Source organism: Bos mutus, chromosome 14 (genome assembly GCF_027580195.1).
Source record: "Bos mutus isolate GX-2022 chromosome 14, NWIPB_WYAK_1.1, whole genome shotgun sequence".
In the NCBI taxonomy this organism is placed as follows: domain Eukaryota; kingdom Metazoa; phylum Chordata; class Mammalia; order Artiodactyla; family Bovidae; genus Bos; species Bos mutus.
In genome coordinates, this window is record NC_091630.1 from 8,656,921 (window position 1) to 8,680,777 (window position 23,857).

Below are 23,857 nucleotides of genomic sequence, written 5' to 3' on the forward strand. Positions count from 1 at the left end.
TAGTCAAGGCTATGGTTTTTCCAGTGGTCATGTATGGATGTGAGAGTTGGACTGTGAAGAAAGCTGAGCACCGAAGAATTGATGCTTTTGAGCTGTGGTGTTGGAGAAGACTCTTGAGAGTTCCTTGGACTGCAAGGAGATCCAACCAGTCCATCCTAAAGGAGATCAGTCCTGGGTGTTCATTGGAAGGACTGATGTTAAAGCTGAAACTCCAATACTTTGGTCAGCTGATGCAAAGAGTTGACTCATTTGAAAAGACCCTGATGCTGGGAGGGATTGGGGGCAGGAGGACAAGGGGATTACAGAGGATGAGATGGCTGGATGGCATCACCGACTCGATGGAGATGAGTTTGGGTGAACTCCGGGAGCTGGTGATGGACAGGGAGGCCTGGTGTGCTGCGATTCACGGGGTCGCAAAGAGTTGGACATGACTGAGTGACTGAACTGAACTGAACTGATGGTTGAGCAATATTTCAATCCTCTTCATCCATTCATCTGTTGATGGACATCTAGGTTGATTCCATGTCCTGGCTCTTGTAAATAGTGCTGAAATGAACACTGGGGCACATGTGCCTTTTTGAATTGTGGTTTTCTCAGGGTATATGTACAGTAGTAGGATTGCTTGGCGATATGGTAGATTTATTCTTAAGTTTTTTATGGAATCTCCATACTGTTCTCCACAATGGCTATATAAGTTTGTATTTCCACCAACAGTGCAGGAGGATTCCCTTTTCTCCACATCTTCTCCAGCATTTATTTGTAGAATTTTTAATGATGGTCATTCTGATTGGTGTGAGATGATACCTCATTTTAGTTTTGACTTGCATTTCTCTACTAATGAGTGATCTTGTGCATCATTTCATGTGTTTACTGGCCCTTTGTATGTCTTCCATGGAGAAATGTCTGTATGTCTTCTGTCAATTTTTTTATTGAATTATTTGTTTTTCTGATATTGAGCTGCATGCATGTATATTTTGTATATATTTGGGGGATCAATCCATTGTCAGTGGCTTTGTTTACAATTATTTTCTCCCAATCTGAAGGTTGTGTTTTCACCTTATTTATAGTCTCCTTTGCTGTGCAAAAGCGTTTAAGTATAATTAGGTCCCATTTGTTTATCTTTGTTATTGTTTCCACTACTCTAGGAGGTGGGTCAGAGAGGATCCTGCTGTGATTTATGTCAAAGAGTATCAGTTCAATTCAGTTGCTCAGTCGTGTCTAACTCTTTGTGACCCCATGGACTGCAGCAGGCCAGGCCTCCCTGTCCATCACCAACTCCCGGAGTTTACTCAGACTCATGTCCATTGAGTCTGTGATGCCATCCAACCATCTCATCCTCTGTAATCCCCTTCTCCTCCAGCTTTCAATCTTTCCCAGCATCAGGGTCTTTTCAAACACCCGTGTTTTCTTCTAAGAGCTTCATGTGGTGGTTTAGTTGCTCAGTCATGTCCAACTCTTGCAACCCCATAGACTATAGTCTGCCAGGCTCCTCTGTCTAGGATTTCCCAGGCAAGAATACTGGACTGGGTTACCATTTCCTTCTCCAGGGGATCTCTCTGGCCCAGGTATTGAACCCAGGTTTTATACTTTATGGTATTACACTTCAGTTGTTAATCCAGTCTGAGTTTATTATTTTCATATGGTGTTAAGAAGTATTCTAATTTCATTGTTTTACATGTAGCTCTCCAGTTTTCCCAGCGCCACTTGTTGAAGAGGCTAGCTTTTCTCCACTGTATATTCTTGCATCCTTTCTCAAAGATAAGGTACACACATATGTGTGGGTTTATCTCTAGGTTATATATATTTTTCCATTGGTCCATATTTCTGTTTTTGTGCCAATACCATACTGTCTTGATGACTGTAGCTTTGTAGTAGAGTCTGAAGTCAGGCTGATTTCTCCAATCTGTTTTTCTTTCAGAAAGATTGCTTTGGCTATTTGGGGTCTTTTGTGATTCCACACAAATTGTAAAATGTTTTTGTTCTAGTTATATGAAAACACCATTGATAATTTGATAAAGATTGCATTGAATATGCTGATTGCTTTAGGCAGTATAGTCATTTTCACAATATTGCTTCTTCCAACCTAAGAACATATTATATCTCTCCATCTGTTCATGTTATATTTTATTTATCAGTGTCTTATAGTTTTCTGCATACAGGTCTTTTGTTACTTTATGTAGGTTTACTCCGAGATATTTTATTCTTTTTGTTACAATGATGAATGGGATTCTTCCCTTACTTTCCCTTTCTTATTTTTCAATGTTAGTGTTTAAGATTAAAAGGGGTTTTTGTGTATTAATTTTATATCCTGAGCCTTTGCTGTATTCATTGATTTGTTCTAGGAATTTTCTGGTGGCCTTTTTTTGGTTTTCTATGTATAGTATCCTGGAGAAGGCAATGGCACCCCACTCCAGTACTCTTGCCTGGAAAGTCCCATGGGCGGAAGAGCCTGGTGGGCTGCAGTCCATGGGGTCGCTGAGGGTCGGACACGACTGAAGTGACTTAGCACCAGCAGCAGCAGCCTGTATAGTATCATGTTAGCTGCAAACAGTGACAGTTATATTTTTCTTCTCCAATCTGAATTTCTTTTATTTCTTTTTCTTCTCTGATTGCTGTGGCTAGGACTTTCAAAACTATGTGGAATAACAGTGGTGAAAGTGGGAAACTTTGTCCTGTTCCTGATCTTAGAGGAAATGATTTCAGTATGTAACCACCGAGAACAATGTTTGCAGTGGGTTTGTTGTATATGGCCTTTATTATATTGAGGTAATTGCTTCTATGTTGATTTTCTAGAGGGTTTTTTTTTTTTTTAATCACAAATGAGTATTGAATTTTGTTGAAAGTTTCTCTTCATCTATTGAGATGATCATATGGTTTTTGTCTTTCAGTTTGTTAATATGGAGTATCACATTGATTGACTTGGGTATATTGAAAATCCTTGCATCCTTGGGAATAACCCCACTTGATCATGCTGGATGATCCTTTCATATGTTGTTAAATTCTGTTTGCTAGAATTTTGTTCAGGATTCTTACATCTATGTTCATCAGTGATACTAGCTTATAAGTTTTTTTTTTTTTGATGTCTTTATCTGGTTTTGCTATCAGAGTGATGGTGGCCTCATAGAATGAGTTCGGAGTTTTCTTCCATCTGTAATTTTTTGGAAGAGTTTGAGCAGGAAAGGTATTCAGTTCAGTCGCTCAGTCGTGTCCGATTCTTTGTGACCCCATGAATCACAGCAAGCCAGGCCTCCCTGTCCATCACCAACTCCCAGAGTTTACTCATACTCATGTCTATTGAATCAGTGATACCATCCAGCCATCTCATCCTCTGTTGTCCCCTTCTCCTCCTGCCCCAAGTCCCTCCCAGCATCAGGGTCTTTTCAAATGAGTCAACTCTTTGCATCAGCTGGCCAAAGTATTGGAGTTTCAGCTTTAGCATCAGTCCTTCCAATGAACACCCAGGACTGATCTCCTTTAGGATGGACTGGTTGGATCTCCTTGCAGTCCAAGGGACTCTCAAGAGTCTTCTCCAACACCACAGTTCAAAAGCATCAATTCTTTGGCGCTCAGCTTTCTTTATAGTCCAACTCTCACATTCATACATGACCACTGGAAAAACCATAGCCTTGACTAGACGGACCTTTGTTTACAAAGTAATGTCTCTGCATTTTAATATGCTACAACTTTCCTTCCAAGGAGTAAGCATCTTCTAATGCCATGGCTGCAAAAAAAAAAAAGTCTGACACTGTTTCCACTGTTTCCCCATCCATTTCCCATGAAGTGATGGGACTGGATGTCATGATCTTCATTTTCTGAATGTTGAGCCAACTTTTTCACTCTCCACTTTCACTTTCATCAGGAGGCTTTTTAGTTCCACTTCACTTTCTGCCATAAGGGTGGTGTCATCTGCGTATCTGAGGTTATTGATATTTCTCCCAGCAATCTTGATTTCAGCTTGTGTTTCTTCCAGCCCAGAGTTTCTCATGATGTACTCTGCATATAAGTTAAATAAACAGGGTGACAATATACAGCCTTGACGTACTCCTTTTCCTATTTGGAACCAGTCTGTTGTTCCATGTCCAGTTCTAACTGTTGCTTCCTGACCTGCATACAGGTTTCTCAAGAGGCAGGTCAGGTGGTCTGGTATTCCCATCTCTTTCAGAATTTCCCACAGTTTATTGTGATCCACACAGTCAAAGGTTTTGGCATAGTCAATAAAGCAGAAATAGATGTTTTTCTGCAACTCTCTTGCTTTTTTGATGATCCAGCAGATGTTGGCAATTTGATCTCTGGTTCCTCTGCCTTTTCTAAAATACTGCTATATAACTGGAGATACTGGCATGAAAAGCCCAACGATCTGCAAATGACCAATTCCTGGATGACAAAAACTTCTGCTCCATCTATGTCTCATTAAGCAATGTTTTTATCTCATTCTAGTGCCTTTCATCAGTGGCACTAGTGGTTCCTTCAAGTATTGAGAGCTAATCAATTACATATTCTTCTCTCATTTCATCAACTACTACACTTATTTTTATTGAAAAAAGGAATTTTTTCTGACCCTATATATGTGAAATCATACTGTTTGTATGCATGGCTCCATTCTTAACTTGTTGTTTACAATATTGCTTCCAAGAAAGTATGTGTTTCAAGAAAAATAGACTCTTTTTTAGTACAGAAAAATAATTTCCAAGGCAAAAAAACACTTGCCTAGAAATTTAGATGCTTCTCCTACAGCATGAGGAGAAAACAAATTCCTCCCCTGTCACTCTTCCTAGACAGCTCATTTTCACTGTCACAGATTGTGCTCATTTTCTGAGAGAAAGCCAGCCACTCCTTTGCATACAACTAGGTATACACGCTAAATGACAACTTGCAGGTCACAAGTATTCATGAGTCACAGCTTTAAAATACATGATATGCAGATGACACCACCCTTATGGCAGAAAGTGAAGAGGAACTCAAAAGCCTCTTGATGAAAGTGAAAGTGGAGAGTGAAAAAGTTGGCTTAAAGCTCAACATTCAGAAAACGAAGATCATGGCATCCGGTCCCACCACTTCATGGGAAATAGATGGGGAAACAGTGGAAACAGTGTCAGACTTTATTTTTCTGGGCTCCAAAATCACTACAGATGGTGACTACAGCCATGAAATTAAAAGACGCTTACTCCTTGGAAGGAAAGTTATGACCAACCTAGATAGCATATGCAAAAGCAGAGACATTACTTTGCCAACAAAGGTTCGTCTAGTCAAGGCTATGCTATGTTTTTTCCTGTGGTCATGTATGGATGTGAGAGTTGGACTGTGAAGAAGGCTGAGCGCCGAAGAATTGATGCTTTTGAACTGTGCTGTTGGAGAAGACTCTTGAGAGTCCCTTGGACTGCAAGGAGATCCAACCAGTCCATTCTGAAGGAGATCAGCCCTGGGATTTCTTTGGAAGGAATGATGCTGAAGCTGAAACTCCAGTACTTTGGCCACCTCATGCGAAGAGTTGACTCATTGGAAAAGACTCTGATGCTGGGAGGGATTGGGGGCAAGAGGAGAAGGGGACAACAGAGGATGAGATGGCTGGATGGCATCACTGACTCGATGGACATGAGTCTGAGTGAACTCCGGGAGTTGGTGATGGACAGGGAGGCCTGGCGTGCTGCAATTCATGGGGTCGCAAAGAGTCGGACACAACTGAGCGACTGATCTGATCTGATCTGAAATATAACTGATCCCAAAATTTGCTTTAAAACATTTTAGATGAGAAAATATGGGGAGATCAACTCAGTGTGTGGAAGGGAACAAGCTCAACTGGATTTGTGATGTGTTATTTGCTTAAACACATGAAACAGCACAGCATAATGTTAAGCTCTGATGAAATTAGATGATACGATAGATGAAGGATAATATTACACTCAATAGTTTTCCATTTTGAAATATTTCACTCATAAAAAAAAAAAGACCTAAGGATTAATAGATTATAGACAAAAGTTGTTGTTCAGTCACTAAGTCTTGTCCGACTCTTTGTGACCCTGTGAACTGCAGCATGCTAGACTTCTCTGTCCTTCACTATCTCCTGAAATTTGCTCAAACTCATGTCCTTTAAGTTGGTGATGCCATCCAACCATCTCATCCTGTCACGCTCTTATCCTCCTGCCCTCAGTCTTTCCCAGAATAAAGATCTTTTCCAACGTGTCATCTCTTTGCATCAGGCAGCCAAAGTATTAAAGCTTCAGCTTCAGCATCAGTCCTTCCAATGAGTATTCAGGGTTGATTTCCTTTATCATTACCTGGTCTAATCTCTTTCCTGTCCTAGGGACTCTCAAGAGTCTTCTCCAGCACCACAATTCAAAAGCATCAATCCTCTGGTACTCAGCCTTCTTTGTGGTCCAACTCTCACATCAGTACATGACTACTGGAAAAACCATAGCTTTGACTCTAAAGACTATTATCAGCAAAGTGATGTCTCTGCTTTCTAATATGTTGTCTAGGTTTGTTGTAACTTTCCTTCCAAGGACCAAGTATCTTTTAATTTCATGGCTGCAGTCACCGTCCAAATTGATTTTGGAGCCCAAGAAAATAAAACATTACTGCTCCCACTTTTCCATTTCTATTAAAATATAAAAACTGAGAAGCCACTAAAAAAAAAATCCAAAAGTTAATCCATTAAGTGTGGGGAGTTCCTCATTGTAGCCAGCTGGAAGTACAATGGTGGAGCTCCTATCCACGTTTTCTTCTCATGTTCTTCCAGCTCCTTATAAAACCTTCACTCCCTAAGTGACTTCAAAATCACCAGCAGCATCCTTCTTTGTTTTCTCATCCTTTCATTCATACAACTGATAACTTGTTTAATGCCTAGAAATATAAGATCAAGTGCAAGGGAACAGAGATGAAAGATCCAAGAATCCTGTCTCCCTCCTTGTCTTCCTCGATAAGGTCATGCACACAAATAATTTTTAAAATATATAGTAGAAACATTGAGAGATATTGGTTTGGGAACAAATATTGTCCAGTAACAGAGATTAGAAAGGATTACACAGAAAGAAAGGACTTTGATGAATGGATAGAATTTGAATGCTTCATTTTCCAAAATCCCTTTCCTACTAACCTACCCACAGTAAGCAAAAAGTCAATCTTTGTCTAGAGTAGACTAGAAGTGGCTAATAAATGACACTGGTGTGAAGCAGTGAGTGTGGTCTTAGGAAAAACACACACATAGTGATACATGTGCATCTGCACGATCCCCATGTGAAAACAGGGTCCTTCCTATTAAAGTCTTGACCAGTTGGAGCAATGGACTAAATCAAACACAAAGAAATGCAAGGTTCCGCTCCAGGGGCCTGTACAGAGGGGTAGGGATAGGGTCTAAAAAATAGTACATGCTAAAGTACTCAGGGTCCCAGTCAAGGATAAAATCTACAAGAATCAATAACACGATGTGGCCAAAGTGCTTTCTAATACATTAAATTTTTATAAGTAACACATTTTCATGACCCAAAAATCAATATTCATGCAAAAAATGTATACTTAGAAGTGTTACTCCAATTTCTGTGCTAATTTATCATGGCCCACTTCAAAGATTTCCAGGTAAATCATTTTTTAAAAGTCCTTTCAGTGTTTCTTAAGCCTAGTACAGGTAATATTAATACACACACACACATATTCTCATTTCTCCATTTTTGTTAAAAAAAAAAAGGCCTTCATCGTTCTTCATCTGACGTTTTTCATTTTATTTTATATCCTGGCAATCTTTCCATAAAGGTATGTAGGACTTCCTCATTTCTTTTCCAGCTGCACAGGGTTTCCATTTGTGTATATGTCACAGATTATTGTGGTGGTTTTAAATATGGCTGCAAAATTCTTTGACACTTATCTACACTGGAGTTAGATTTGAAGTCTATATTTCTTCACCTTACATGCAGGTGACTTATAACTGTTTTGACCAATTAAGCGTGGCAGAAGTGACTTCTTAGACTAGGTCATAAAAGATGTATGTCTTCCATGAAGCCCATCTTATTTTCAGGCATGTCTGGTAGATTTAAAAATAACCTATGTTCTCATTAGAGACTGTCAGTAAATGGAAATACTACTTTTGTTGTGCAAGGCATTGCACAAAGCATTCTATCTATGTAGAGAACCAGAACAGGATCCCTGAATTCTGTAAATCTGGAAAATAGTTTTCTTATAAATTTTAAAAATAATTTTGTATTAACTGGTAGAACCTATACAGCTCAGTAGAGATCAATGTTTATTTGGGAAATTCCTATGTGCGTGTATGTGTTCGTTGCTTAGTCATGTCCAACTCTTTGCAACCCCATAGACTGCAGCCCACAAGGCCCCTCTGTCCATTGGATTCTCCAGGCAAGAACACTTGAGTGGGTTGCCATTTCCTTCTTCAAAAGGAACTATAGAAAGAAAGAAAGTGATGTCGCTCAATCGTGTCTGACTCTTTGCAACCCCATGGACTGTAGCCTACCAGGCTCCTCCATCCATGGAATTTTCCAGGCAAGAGTACTGGAGTGGGTTGCCATTTCCTTCTCCGGGAAATTCCTATGCTCTAGGATTAATAACCACTCAGGTGTTGGTGAAAGTCTCTTATTTTAAGTCTGTTCACTATCATTTCTAAGTATTGCTTTTCCTCTGGATGGTGAATCTTAGCACTTTAATCTCTGAAATTTTAAAACTTCACCTGTTCAGATGCAACTATTAGAAGCTTTCTGTATACAGGTTTTAAATTTGTATTATGGGTATGCAAAGCTTAAATATCTCAACTTGACAAAGCATGGGAGGAAAAGAGATTTTTCCACTGCCTTTAGAAATACATGCTTTGAATCAAATGCTCTAATGGTCATATGGCACATACAAATACTTTCTACAGAAGAAAAAATATCATATGCTAGTTGGGCTTCTGATGCTTAAAAGAGCTATGTAACACTCCTTAATGCTCAATATATTGTCTTTGCAATTTTCAAAAGTATACTGGAAGAAATAGTAATTTAAGTTAAAAAGGGACATTGGCAGTGAAAGAGTGAGGTAAAAACAAAGATAATAACCAGTCCCTTGGACAGCAAGGAGACCAAATCAGTCAATCCTACAGGAAATTAATCCTAAATATTCACTGGAAGGACTGATGCTGAAGCTGAAGCTCCAGTGCTTTGGCCACCTGATGTGAAGAACGACTCATTAGAAAAGACCCTGATGCTGGGAAAGACTGAAGCCAGGAGGAGAAGGGGACAACAGAGGATGAGATGATTGGATGGCATCACTGACTCAACTCAATGGACATGAGTTTGAGCAAGCTCCAGGAGATGGTGATGGACAGGGAGGCCTGGTGTGCTGCAGTCCATGGGGTCGCAAAGAGTTGGACACGACTGAGCAACTGAACAATGACAATATTTTAAAGTTATAGATATTTTTATCTTAGGTATATCTAGATTCCTTGCCAAGAACAATTATGTCATGAGGTGAAAAAGCAAAAGGGAACATACTATACTACTACTTCTCAAGTGGGAAACGGAGGCCTAGAGTTGTAAAGTAACTACTCTGAGGTCACAGCTATTAACTGGCTGAAAGATTTCAAAAGTGTCAGGTCCCGTAAGGCCAAACTACACCCGGTGGCGAAGGCAATGGCACCCCACTCCAGAACTCTTGCCCGGCAAATCCCATGGACGGAGGAGCCTGGTGGGCTGCAGTCCATGGGGTCGGTAAGAGGAGGACACGACTGAGCGACTTCACTTTCACTTTTCACTTTCCTTCATTGGAGAAGGAAATGGCAACCCACTCCAGTAGCCTTGCCTGGAAAATCCCATGGACAGAGGAGCCTGCTGGGCTACAGTCCACGGGGTCACAAAGAGTCGGACACTGAGCGACTTCACTTTCATGCATTGGAGAAGGAAATGGCAACCCACTCCAGTGTTTTTGCCTGGAGAATCCCAGGGACGGGGGAGCCTGGTGGGCTGCCATCTATGGGGTCGCACAGAGTCGGACACGACTGAAGCGACTGAGCAGCAGCAGCAGCAGCACAGCCGGTGGCAGATCATCTCAGGCTATGCAGGAATTCAGTTACACAATGCTTGAGGAACTTACCTGAAGACCAGGAAGAGGAGACACATTTTTCATTTCTTTTTTACATATTTATTTGTATTCTTTCGGAGAAAAAGAAATTCACTTTATAATAGGAAAGGGAAAAAATCTAGGGACGTGCCAAAGCAACACAAACTCTGATGCACTCTCCACCCAACCTCAAAAAAAGAAAAGTAGAAATTCTCTCAAAAGAACAGAGCAGCAGGCAGAATGCATTCCCTTTTAAAATTGATTAAAGGGTTGTCATTTTTAGGTTGTACAATATCTCTTCATGCTTATAAAAAGGAAACTTGTAACAGCTGAGCATAAAGCTGTATTCAGGGTTGTCGGCTTTCCTCCAAAGTGGAAGGCTTAGGGTTTCCACTGATCACTTCCCAGACAGATGCTTACTGCTCTGAAATATAGTTGTGAACATACATCCTGCTATGAGTCTCCTCTCTAACATCTGTATATATCTAACATCTGTATCCATCTGGCAAATCTTGCAAGATTTTAACAGAATGCGGTATCCTAAAAGTCTGACATTTCTGAAGAGTATGAAGAATCCTTGGGAATAGATGAGAAGCTGAAAGTATCATCTCCCACTACAGCAAAGCCTTACCATACATCTAATAGGTAACTGTTGAATGAAATGTATTTCTCAGGCCTGATCTCTCCCCAGATTCCAGACTTGCATATCCAACTGCATACTGGACACTTTCAATAGAATGATGACTAAAGGTATTTCACACTCAACTTGTCTGAAACAAAATATTTATTTCCACTGTCCTTCTTTTTTCTCATCCCCCTCCACACACCAAACTCTTTCAGTTTTCCCACTTTAGAAAAAAAAAGTACATTTTTTACCTAGCTATTTAGCTCAGTTTTGGACATGTGTGATTCCTTTCTTTCCACTGATTCAATCCTTCACCAAGTCCTGCTGCTCTTTGCTTAAAATATGTCTTGAATCTAACCATATTTTACTGCTTCCATCACCTCTACCTTGGTTCAGAGCACCATTACCTCTTGCCTATTTCACTCCAACAGCCTCCTGATTAGTTTCATGTCTTATTAGCCTCTTCTCATTCCCTGCCCTCCCCCCCCAATAATTCATTCTCTAAACATCAACCAGGATGATCTACTTAAAGCTAAAACATTTCACATTTCATGTCTCTCATTTGCTTCAAAATTTCCATGGCTTCCGTTACCCTGAGCACACAGTCCTGTCTCTGATGGTGGCCAACAAAGCTGCCATGAAGCCTGTTACCCGCCATCTGCCTCTACAAGGATGAAGTCCTAGCCCCTGTAGTTGCTGACTTTCAGCACGCCCTGAAAGGAGGTCAGGGAGGCGATCAGGAACGAGGCATTCTGTGTTTGGGGGAAAAACTGGCAGAGCAGGCCTTTACAGAGGTAGGTATTCTCAGGAGAAGATTTTGTGAGCCAAATTTCTTGCATCTTCTTTTTTTTAAACAGATGATTTTATTGATTTCCTTTATTTTTCTTTTTTGACTGTGCTGCATTTTCGTTGCTCTAGTTGTGGCAAATGGGTGCTACCCTCTAGTCGCTGTGTGGGGGCTTCTTGCTGTGGAGGCCCCTCTTGTTGTGGAACACGGACTCTGGGGGCACAGGCTGCAGCAGCTGTGGGGCCTAGGCTCTAGGGCAGATGCTCAGTGGTTGTGGGGCATGGGCTGAGTTGCTCCAAGACATGCGGGATCTTCCCAGCACGTGAGATCTGGGATCTTCCTGCCCCGGGGACTGAACCTGTGCCTCCTGTACTGCAAGGCAGATCCTTTACCACCGAGACACTAGGGAAAGCCTTTGCATCTTCTCATATCTAGAAAAAGACTAAAATCAGTAATGGAGAGACTTCTGCTCCTCATGACTAGCAGCAACATTCTGCCAAAAGGAGTGCTTCGCTGCACGCACACCCCTTTCACTAAAATCACATATATGGGACTGCTCCCTTACCTCTCTGGAGCAGTTCCTCAGGGCTATCTGAGGGGCTGTCTCCCAGGCTATGTTCCCCATTTAGCCCCAAAGAAAGCTTAACTCATAACTTTCACTTTTTGCATTTTTTCATCAACAAAGCTCTCCTGGTGTATCCTAGCCTAGACCCGTAACACTTTCTACCATACTTCCCCCAAGTCACTACACTCGGAACAACTGTCCTCTGCTTTAAAACAGAATGTTTTGTGCCCGTTGTTCCAGCTGCCTGACACACTCCTGCCTTAATCTTCCAACGACTGATCTCAATTTCTTTTTCAGGTGTCTGAGCAATGGTCATCTCTGAGATACCTTTTCTGAACACATTGCCTGAAATACCCCCCACACGGCCAGTTAACTATCCTCATGATACTTAATTCTCTTCAGTTTCTGGAACTGTAAAGCTTAGCAAAGGCATTTGTCACGTTACACTGAAATGTAAGCTCCTTGTCATCTGGATCAGTGTAACAGGTGCTCAAATATTTGAAATGGTTGAATGAAATATGCCTTGATTAATGTTTTCAAGATGTTTGGTAGAGCCAGGAGGCTATGCGGGCATTATAAAATGGAATAAAAGAATCATGGAGCTTTATTCATGGAGCCTGCTGAATAGGATTATAACAGAAAAGGATTATAATAGGAAACAGGCTTGCCAGAATATTGGGAAACTGGAAGAAGATATACTTCAGTAACGTTTGGGCTCTATTTTCCCTTCATAAGGATATGGTCTCAGTGAAGCAGATTTTGATTCAAGAACTGTTCTGTACAAGCAGAGCACAGGGACCTATATTCAATATCTTGTTAACAAATTATAATGGAAAAGAATCTTAAAATTATATATATATACATATGCTGCTAAGTCGCCTCAGTCATGTCCAACTCTGTGCGACCCCATAGACGGCAGCCCACCAGGCTCCCCTGTCCCTAGGATTCTCCAGGCAAGAGCACTGGAGTGGGTTGCCATTTCCTTCTCCAATGCATGAAAGTGAAAAGTGAAAGTGGAGCTGCGCAGTCGTGTCCGACTTTTTGCGACCCCATGGACTGCAGCCCACCAGGCTCCTTCATCCATGGGATTTTCCAGGCAATATATATATATAACTGAATCACTTGCCTATACACCTGAAACAACATTGTAAATCAACTATATTTCAGTAAAAAAACAAACAAAAAAAGAATTATTGGGAAAAAAATCTCCTTAAATGGAGGATGAGCTTCAGCACAGCACAAAATCAAGCTTTCCTACCTTCTCAGTATCACAGCAGATACACACCCTTACTGGGAGCTTCAGGTAGCTGCTTTTAAATATGCTGCATCTATTTCCCCTCATGGTGACAACTGGTTTCTAGTGGGTTTTCAGAAACCTTGGCAAATAAAATGAGAATTTAATTTAATCTTACAGGAGGTAAGTGTAGGTCTCTGGGTCGACCTTATCTGTTCCTGCCAATCCACAGCCAACCTTAAACTCTGCAAGGATGCAAGGAGGTTCAGAAACTTAAGACTGTCCCAAGAGATTATAGAATGCTAGCTCAGTGCAATGGACTGAATGTCATGATCCCCTCACCATTCACATGTTGGATCCTACCCCCCTCCAATATGATGGTATTAGGAGGTGGGAACTTTGGGAGATAATTAGGTCACGAGAATGGAGATCTCATGACTGAGACTGGTGTTCTTCTGAAAAGAACCCAAGAGAGCTTTCTTGCCCTCTTTCCGCCACAGTGAGGATACAAGGAGAGGTTGGGGGCTCTGCAACCCAGAAGAGAGCTCTCACTAGACACCGAATCTGCTGGATCCTCCACCCTGGACTTTCCAGACTCCAGAACTGTGAGAAATAAATGTTTGCTGTTTAAGCCATCCAGTCTATGGTATTCTGTTATAACAGCCTGAAACAAGGCACTCTACAGCGTCTAGTGAAACTCTAGCCTAGTGTAGGACGTAGCTCTAAGTGAAATAAACTTTGCCCCACTGTAAAGACGTTGAAGTGAGGAACCATTTTCACTTAGATTTCTTCAGGGAGAGGACTTAAGAGAACCACTAAAATATACCTTCCTTATTGTACAATTTCTAAGTAAGATGTACAAAGGCTCATATTAAATAACTTATCTCTCCAACCAGGAGTCAATTTATTTTCTAGTCACTGAAAACATTTCCTCAAGCAACTGTGAATTTATACACTTTTTAAAGTGAAACAAGGTGAAAAGGAAATGTCAATGCCTTCTAAAATGTTTCATAGGTAATCTAAGCTTGTTTTCACAATAAAGGAGTATTAACCTCTTTATTGAAGTTGATTTGAGGTAATTTTATGATTAAAATAAATGTAATTAGCATATTACATTAGATGGAAATGAACAGTTCCTCAGTTCTCTTAAAAAGGATTTGCATATAAACATATCTAAACAATTCTCAACAAGGTCACTGATAACTTTCATGACACTAAATTCAAATGACATTTTTTAGATTATATCTGTTTGTCCTTTCTTGTAGCTTTTGACATGTTTGATCATTCCTTTTTGAAGTGTTTTCTTCTCCTTGATTCTGTAAGAGTACAGTCTCCTGGTTTTCACCCTACGTCACTGGAAGAAACTTATCAGCCTTTTTGCAGGTTCATCTTAATGTAACTGGTCATTGAATGTGGGAGTTTCTCAAAGCTTTGTCCGAGGCTCTCTCCTCTTCTCATGTTGTTCTTTCTCTCTAAGTGGGCTCAGATAAAGCTTCCAACTTTTAAACATTTTGGTACACAGAGAAAATGAAAATCTTTGTATAGATACTCAAAGCTGGAGGCCACTGGCCTAAAGGCTTCTGCTACTCCACAGATAGAGGATAATTAACATCTTAACACATGTATGTTCTATCTCATCACAATCTGTGTGGATCTGGGCAACTCTAAATTAAGATCCATGTATTTGGCTATCACCAATATGTGACACAATTTTATATTTTCAGCCCAGTCCTCATTATTAGCCCTGCACCCCTAGATCCAATTGCCTATGTGAGATCTTTTTTTGGATATTGGAAAGTACCTTAAATACATCATGTCTAAAACTAAGCTTATGATTTGTGTTCTTCAAAACTTGGTCCTCTTCTGGTATTCTCTATGTCTCAGTGTAAGCATACCAGGCTGTACAAGCCAGAGTTCTAGGAAATAGCCTGACACTTCCTTCTCATTCCTACATTTAATCTATCATCAGCCCCACGTCAGCAATCCCTAAGGTCTTCTTATCTCTCCACCTCTACCACTACCTGAGTCCAGGTTATCATCATGGCATCCAGTCCCATGACTTCGTGGCAAATAGATGGGGAAAAAACAGAAACAGACTTTATTTTCTTGGGCTCCAAAATCACTGTGGTTGGTGACTGCAGCCATGAAATTAAAAGACACTTGCTCCTTGGAAGAAAAACTATGACAAACCTAGATGGCGTATTACAAAGCAAAGACATTACTTTAAAGGCAAATGTCTGTATAGTCGAAGCTATGATTTTTCCAGTAGTCATGCATGGACGTGAAGTTGGACCATAAAGGAGGCTGAGTACAGAAGAATTGTTGCTTTTGAACTGTGGTGTTGGAGAGGACTCTCAAGAGTCCCTTGGACTGCAAGGATACCAAATGAGTCAATTCTAAAGGAAATCAACTCTTAATACTGGAAGGATTGATGCTGAAGCTGAAGCTCCAATACTTTGGCCACCTGAAGAGAAGAGCTGACTCACTGGAAAAGACCCTGATGCTGGGAAAGATTGAGGGCAGGAGGAGAAGGGGACCACAGAGGATGAGATGGTTGGATGGCATCACCGACTCAATGGACATGAGTCTGCGCAAGCTCCAGGAGAGGGTGAAGGACAGGGAAGCCTGGCACGCTGCAGTCCGTGGGGTCGCAAAGAGCCGGACACAACTGAGTGATGGAACAACAAACGTTACAGGAGAAGAGCAAAGTAATACCTCCAGGAGGAATGAAGAGTCTGAGCCAAAGCAGAAACAATGCCGAGTTGCGGATGTGTCTGGTAGTGAAAGTAAACTCCGACGCTACCACAAACAATACTGCATAGGAACTGGAATGTTAGATCCATGAGTCAAGGTAAATTGGACATGGTCAAACAGGAGATGGCAAGAGTGAACACTGACTTTTTTAAACTCAGTGAACTAAAATGAACCCGAATGGGCGTATTTAATTCAGATGATTGTTATATCTATGACCATGGGCAAGAATCCCTTAAAAGAAATGGAGTATCCTTCATAGTCAACAAAAGACTCTAAATGCAGTACTTGGGTCCAAACTCAAAAATGACAGAATGATTTCAGTTCATATCCAAGGTAAAAAACTCAACATCACAGTAATCCAACTCTATGCCTGAAGCACTAATGAAGATGAAGCTGAAGTTGAATGGTTCTATGAAGACCTACAACACATTTTAGAACTAAAGGAAAAAAGATGCCCTTTGAAACACCGGGGACTAGAATGAAAAAGCAGGAAGTTAAGAGATATCTGGAGTAACAGGCAAGTTTGGCCTTGGAGTACAGAACGAAGCAGGGCATAGGCTAACAGAGTTTTGCCAAGAAAACACTCGTCACAGCAAACACCCTCTTCCAACAACACAAGAGAAGACTACATGTGGACATCACCAGATGGTCAATATCAAAATCTGACTGATTATATTCTTTGCAGCTGAAGATGAGAATCTCTATAGAGTCAGCAAAAACAAAACCAGGAGCTGACTGTAGCTCAGATCATGAACTCCTTATTGCCAAATTCAGACTAAATTGAAGAAAGTAGGGAAAACCACTAGGCAATTAAATCATGAACTAAGTCAAATCCCTTATAATTATACAGCGGATGTGACAAATAGGTTCAAGGGATCAGATCTGATAGACAGTGTGTCAGAAGAACTAGGGACAGAAGTTCGTAACATTGTACAGGAGGTGGTGATAAAAACCATCCCCAAGAAAAAGAAATGCAAAAAGGCAAAATGGTTTTCTGAGAAGGCCTTATATATAGCTGAGAAAAGTAGAGAAGCAAAAGGCAAAGGAGAAAAGAAAAGATATACCCATCTGAATGCAGAGTTCCAAAGAATAGCAAGGAGAGAGAGTCTTCCTAAGCGAACAATGCAAAGAAATAGAGGAAAACAACAGAATGGGAAAGACTAGAGATCTCTTCAAGAAAATTAGAGATATCAAGGGAATATTTCATGCAAAGATGGGCACAATAAAGGACAGAAATAGCATGGACCTAACAGAAGCAGAAGAGTTTAAGAACAGGTGGCAAGAATACTCAGAATCTAACTATACAAAACAGGTTTTAATGACCCAGATAACCATGATAGTGTGGTCACTCACCTAGAGCCACAGACATCCTGGAATGTGAAGTCAAGTGGGCCTTCAAAAGCACTACTATGAACAAAGCTAGTAGAGCTATTTCAAATCCTAAAAGACGATGCTGTTAAAGTGCTGCACTCAATGTGCCAGCAAACTTGGAAAACTCAGCAGTGGCCACAGGACTGGAAAGGGTCAGATTTAATTCTAATCCCAAAGAAGGGCAATGCCAAAAAATGTTCAAACTACCATGCAATTGCACTCCATTCACATGCTATCAAGGTAATGCTAAAAATCCTTCAAGCCTGACATCAACTATATATGAACCGAGAACTTCCAGATGTACAAGCTGGATTTAGAAAAGGCAGAGGAACCAGAGATCAAATTGCGAACATCCATGGATCATAGAAAAAGCAAGAGAGTTCCAGAAAAACATCTACTTCTGCTTCACTGACTACGCTAAAGTCTTTGACTGTGTGGATCACAACAAACTGGCTTAAAGAGACGGGAATACCAGACCACCTTACCTGCCTTTTGAGAAACCTGTATGCAACTCAAGGAAGTAATAGTTAGAACTGGACATGGAACAACAGACTGATTCAAAATGGGGAAAGCAGTACGTCAAGGCTGTATAATATCACCCTGCTTATTTAACTGATATGCAGAGTACATCACGCGAAATGCTGGACTTGAGGAACTCAAGCTAGAATCAAGATTGTTGGAAGAAATATCAATAACCTCAGATATGCAGATGATACCACCCTTATGGCAGAAAGCAAAGAGGAACTAAAGAGCCTCTTGATGAAAGTGAAAGAGTAGAGTGAAAACCTGGCTTAAAACTCAACATTCAGAAAACTAAAATCATGGCATCCAGGCCCATAAGTTCATGGCTAATGGATGGGGAAAAAATGGAAACAATGACAGACTTTACTTTCTTGGGCTCCAAAATCACTGTGGACAATGACTGCAGCCATGAAATTAGAACGCACTTGCTCCTTGGAAGAAAAGCTACGAGAAGCCTAGACAGTGTAGCAAGGACATCACTTTGCCGACCAAAGTCCATCTAGTCAAAACTATGCTTTTTCTTGTAGGCATGTATGGATGTGAAAATTGGACCCTAAAGAAGGCTGAACAGAAAAGAATTGATGCTTTTGAACTGTGGTGTTGGAGAAGGCTCTTGAGAGTCCCTTGGACAGCAAAGAGATCAAACGAGTCAATCCTAAAGGAAATCAACCCTGAATATTCATTGGAAGGACTGATGTTGAAGCTGAAACTCCAATACTGTGGTTACCTAATGCAAAGTACTGACTCATTTGAAAAGACCCTGATGCTGGGAAAGATTGAGGGCAGGAGGAGAAGGGGACAACAGAGGATGAGATGGTTGGATGGCATCACCGATTCAATGGACATCAGTCTGAGCAAACTCCAGGAGATAGTGAAGGACAGGGAGGCCTGGCGAGCTGCAGTCCACGGGGTTGCAGATAGTCGGATACAACTGAGCTTCTGAACAACAGCAAAGCAAAAGCTAGAAGACTTCTTGTGGCCTAGTCTCCAGTCATCCAGGTCTCTGTTACAATATTCTGTAGCCTAAAAGCAATCACAATATCAGTCCAGATTCAAAGAGAAGAACTATTCTAGGAGTTGAATATCAAAAAGCATAGTTCTTAGGAGAGGAGGAAAGTCTTTGGAGAACATGAACCACAGCACCCTCTCTCCTCCCATTCTGCATTTCATCTCCTATTGCTGTTTCTGCTTTCACCACACTGGCCTTCTCTCTGGTCCTGGTACTCACCATCCTCTATCCTGCTAAAGGCTTTTGCACATACCCCCTTTTTTTTTTTTTTTTTTGCTTAGAGTGTTCTTTTGATCCCCAGTTTGCCAAATTAACTACTGTTCAGCTTTCATACCTAAATCAAGTCTGACGAAAGCCTTTCCTAATCAGGCTAAATCTTTTCATGATATCTTCTATACTCTCAGGGCATGGGATATATTTTTAGCACTGTCCTCTTCCCCACTGCACTTTGTATTTGTCTGAATGACTACGTAATTTTTGTCTTAATATCCCCCACTAACCTGGAAGAAGAGCCATGTCTGTTTTTTCCTTTCTTCCCACAAAGCCTGGCTAGTATTCCAGTATTTATTTTCTGAATAAATAACAAACAGAAATAAACTAAACAAATGAAATATCTGTGCATAACAAAGTACCCTTTTCCCTACAGAATTATAGTGAAGTAGAAAATCACATTCCCATATTCCATGCATAAATAATTAGACAACCCAAATATAAACCATTTTTCACAGATGACGTCTCATGAATTTAGATGTCATATTCATTTGCCACATCCTATCTATAAAATTAGCAGATGTATAAAGAAAGCAAGTACATATAGCTAAACTGAATAAGTTTTGCGGTATGTTTCTAATCTCCTTTCAAATGAGGCTAAAACTCTTTGATTTTAATTTCTATGATTTAAAAAAAGCAGAAAAGTATACCAAATGGAGAGGTGATTTCCTACTCTACACAGGAATCCAGTACTGATAGCAAAGACCACTAGAAGCATTCTACTTAGAAACCCAGGGGATTTGATACACAAGTGAAACGAGACCCAAATACGAACTGCCTCTCACAATATTATCAATAAAAAGGTGAAAGTGTCAGTCGCTCAGTCATGTCTGACTTTTTGTGACCCCGTGGACTGTAGCCTGCCAGCTCCTCTGTCCAGGGAATTCTCCTGGCAATAATACTGTAGTGGGTAGCCACTCCCTTCTCCAGAGGATCTTCCTGACCCAAGGATTGATCCTGCGTCTCCTGCACTGCAGGCAGACTCTTTACCATCTGAGCCATAACTTGTCTACAAGTAAACATTCTATCAAGTTTCTATTTGAAATGAAATATTTCATCTTCTGGTGGGATCTCACATCCCTGTTCTTAGAAAGTTACACAAAGGGTGAAAGGTTCAATTGGAGGAAATATTCACCGTGCTTAGTCATTCAGCTGTGTCCGACTCTTTGTGACCCCCATGGACTGTAGCGCACCAGGCTCCTCTGTCCATGGGCATTCTCCAGGCAAGAATACTGGAGTGCATTGCCATGCCTTCCTCCGGGAATCAAACTCAGGTCTCCCACATTGCAAGCAGATCTTTTATCATCTGAGCCACCAGGGAAGCCAAATATTCACTAGTTATGGCTATTAACCCACCTATAATTACCCAGACTTTAAACATTTTTTTTTTTGTAGAAGTGGTTAGTAGCTGTAATATTCACTAGTTATGGCTTTTAACCACTTCTACAAAAATTTTTTTAAAGTCTGGATCATTATAGATGGTGATTATCATAAACCAAAGTTCTTTATCAAAAAGTACGTTTTATTTCTGGTCTTTTGAATCCCAAGCCTCTCAACTCTGATTGATGTCAACTACTAAAAATATTTGGTCTAGTGAAAGACTGTTTCTTGCAATCTGAAGTGATTCAACCATGTTTGTACTTATTCTTTCTCCACATTACAATGTGGATTCCGTGACGGCATGAATTTGGTTAGTTTTGTTTACCTAGAGCAATCTCTGGCACATGATCCTGACCAATGAATTACTGAATGAGTGACTAGCACTGGTCTTCTAGAATCAGATCCTATGTATTTCGCAAAATATTTATCAATATTCTTATTTGTTATTTATTAAGAAAAAATATTTTGCCAAAAATGCAAAAAAAAAAAAAAGCCTTTTACTTATCATTTATGCTTCTTGCTTCCTGGGTATTATGCCATATAAAATTAGTGTTTCTAATTATCTAACTCGTCTCAATGACCAGTTAAGAAAAAAGTTCTACAATAGGTGAAAAGAGCGTTTGGCTAAGTCAATTGTTAAGAACAAGACAACAAGCCCGAATTGGAATCACTTATGTAGACCTGGGTTCAACCCCTGGGTCAGGAAGATCCCCTGGAGACGGAAATGGCAACCCACTCTTACCTGGAAAATCCCATGGTCAGAGGAGCCTGGTAGGTTACAGCCCATGGGGTCAAAAAGAGTCGGACACGGCTGAGTGACTTCACTTTCACCTTTCACCTTTCATGCTTCTCCCAGAAATGAAATGTTAACCTAATCAATCAGGAATCTCCTGATCAGCACTAGTGAGACAACCTGCCTGATAGAGACCTGCCATCCTTTAAAGAAAAGTGACCTTGCCACAATCAATCCACTTTTTGCTAGTATAATTTCCCTGTCCCACTGCCTTTTGCCTATATCAGTCTTTAAACTTTGTATGGATAGCTCTCTGGAGTTCCTTTCTATATGCTAGATGGGAGGCTGCCTGATTCATGAATCAATAAATGAAGCCAATAAGACTTTAAAAATTTACTCAGTTGAATTTTATAACACATTGAATTTCTTTGATTGTTAAAAGTTTTCTGGAATAAAACTTCATTTTCTTAGTGCCTTAGCTGGAACTTTTACCTTAGTGTGTGATTTCAGAAGTCTTATCAGATTAAACAACCGCATGGCAAATGATAAAGAAGTCTACAAGCAGATCCATGAATATGACCATTTTTGTGGGATGATTTAGCTATTATTTGACTAAAAATTAAAAAAAAAAGATGCCAGATAGAAGGCATGAAAATCTGTTATAAAACAGTTTCTTAAATCTAAACTCTGTCTCTCAATAAACTGTCAAATATTTTCTTAAAAAGGTGACTTGATAAGTTGAAACAGTCATTAATAAGTGTTTAAACCTAATGGAGACTATAAAATTTAGATAATAGTAAATATATTAACATCAAATTTGCCCAGTAAAGGAAATTCCCCCAAGTGGTCCTCTAACACATCTTTAATGCTGGCCAACAAACATGACTTGCGGGTTTTCAGTGTGTGAGTATCTGTACAGTTCACACCTTATTTCTCAACTCATCAATCACACTAAATTATTCACAACTAAACATCTTTTTCCTTTGTCCTGCTTCTTGTTAAGTGTGGATTAAGAACTAGATTGCTGTTCTTAAAGTTATAAAGTGCTAAACAGAAATTTTAAATACTCGACAAGTTCAACTTGCTCTACAGCTGCTCCAATTTCAGACTTGAACTTAGAAAAAGTTGTGTTACAAGAAACATGATCCACTCACATTTTCAAAAGCATTATTGTGTGCTTCCTTAAACCTCTCACATTTATCCAAAAAAGAGAGATACACAACCTACATTTGCAAGAGCCATATTTGACCAATCTTTTCACTAGTCTAAGTGTTTTTTCAGTCTAGCCTTCCATTTCCTATAACCCCTGACTCTGCTTTCCAGTTATCTTTAACTCCTGACTCCGCCTTATTTCTACTACAGGCTTAGAACAAGGATAGTTACTGGAATAATTGAATGGTTTGCTAAATAGATTCCCCCTCATTTTCTTCAGATCCCACTGCCATCAAATCTTTCTTGATTCCACCTTGAGAAAAGAAATAAAGAGAAATATGCAATGTTATAGAGTCCATTTCAGTCTTAGATATGCATCAAAAATATTCCATCTTGCCTTCTATTCCTTTGCATTTACCACTCAAACTAACACATACTCCTTACAAGCAGGAGTAATAAGGACAGAGGTTTCAGATATATTAGTAACGTCCATTCCTTTTGGTAAGGCAACTCCCTGATTGAACGGAGTATGGTAGGAGATGCATATTTTTTCAAACTAAGCCCTTTCAAGGACAGACGCCAAGGTTGAGCAGTACTCCCGGCTTCTCGGCCACCCGAAAGGAACTGTGAATGACTACGAAGATCTGCACCAAACCATCCAGATGCAGTTCAGGAGCTGCTGTGAAACAGCAAAGCCCAGCCTGGGAAATTCATGTCACATCCCGTAGGTGGGTCAGAAGTGGCGAAGTACAGACACACAGAGCAGTGGATAAGAGCGGGTGCACACGCACACATCCCATACCGGTGGGGAGGAAGGGGCGAAACACACATACACACACACACCCCAAACTACACCCCGAGAAAGCCCCTGGGGGGCCTCCCGGGCAGGCGGGCTCCCCTTCAGCGGGCACCGCCAGCCTCCGTCTTTCCCAGCCTCCGCCTCCCAAATCGCGGTCTATTGAACGTCCGAGGCTTCTCCCCTGTGAAGTGGAGAGGTGCACGCCGGCCTTACCTCGGGGGCTGCTGTCCTGGAGGTACGGGGGCGCCGTGGGAGTGACACTCCCCGAGTGGGACGCGGACAGCAGCGGCGAGCGCTCGTCCACGCCGTCAGCAGCCATGACTGCGGCAGAGGCGGCCGCGCAGGCCGAGTCCGCGGCCCCGGGAGGCGGTGTCGGCGCCGCGGCCGCTCGGAGGACCGGGCTGTGTCACACGGTAGGAGGCGGCGGGGCGGGGCGGGGAACGGGGGGCGGAGGAGGGCGGGGTGCGGAGAGGGGAGGGCCCACTGGGGAAGACCGCGAGGGAAAGGGGCCAAGTCACCGAAAGCACCGAGGAGCTAATGGAGGCAAGGGTTACCAAAACCTCAGAGGAGCCAAGTGGGAGGCAAGGATCACCAAAAACACAGAGGAGCTAATGGGAT

The 23,857-nt window shown here is 41.1% G+C and overlaps 1 protein-coding gene across 1 annotated transcript in view; it reads right to left on the bottom strand.

The window, feature by feature from the left end:
- PIP4P2 (phosphatidylinositol-4,5-bisphosphate 4-phosphatase 2) overlaps positions 1-23,655 on the bottom strand; it is a 71,951-nt gene extending 48,296 nt beyond the window's left edge. The window contains exon 1 of the mRNA XM_014480653.2: positions 23,453-23,655. Coding sequence (XP_014336139.2) covers positions 23,453-23,558 — 106 coding nt within the window. The 5' untranslated portion in view covers positions 23,559-23,655. The remainder of the gene's footprint in view (positions 1-23,452) is intronic.
- Positions 23,656-23,857: the final 202 nt, after the last annotated feature.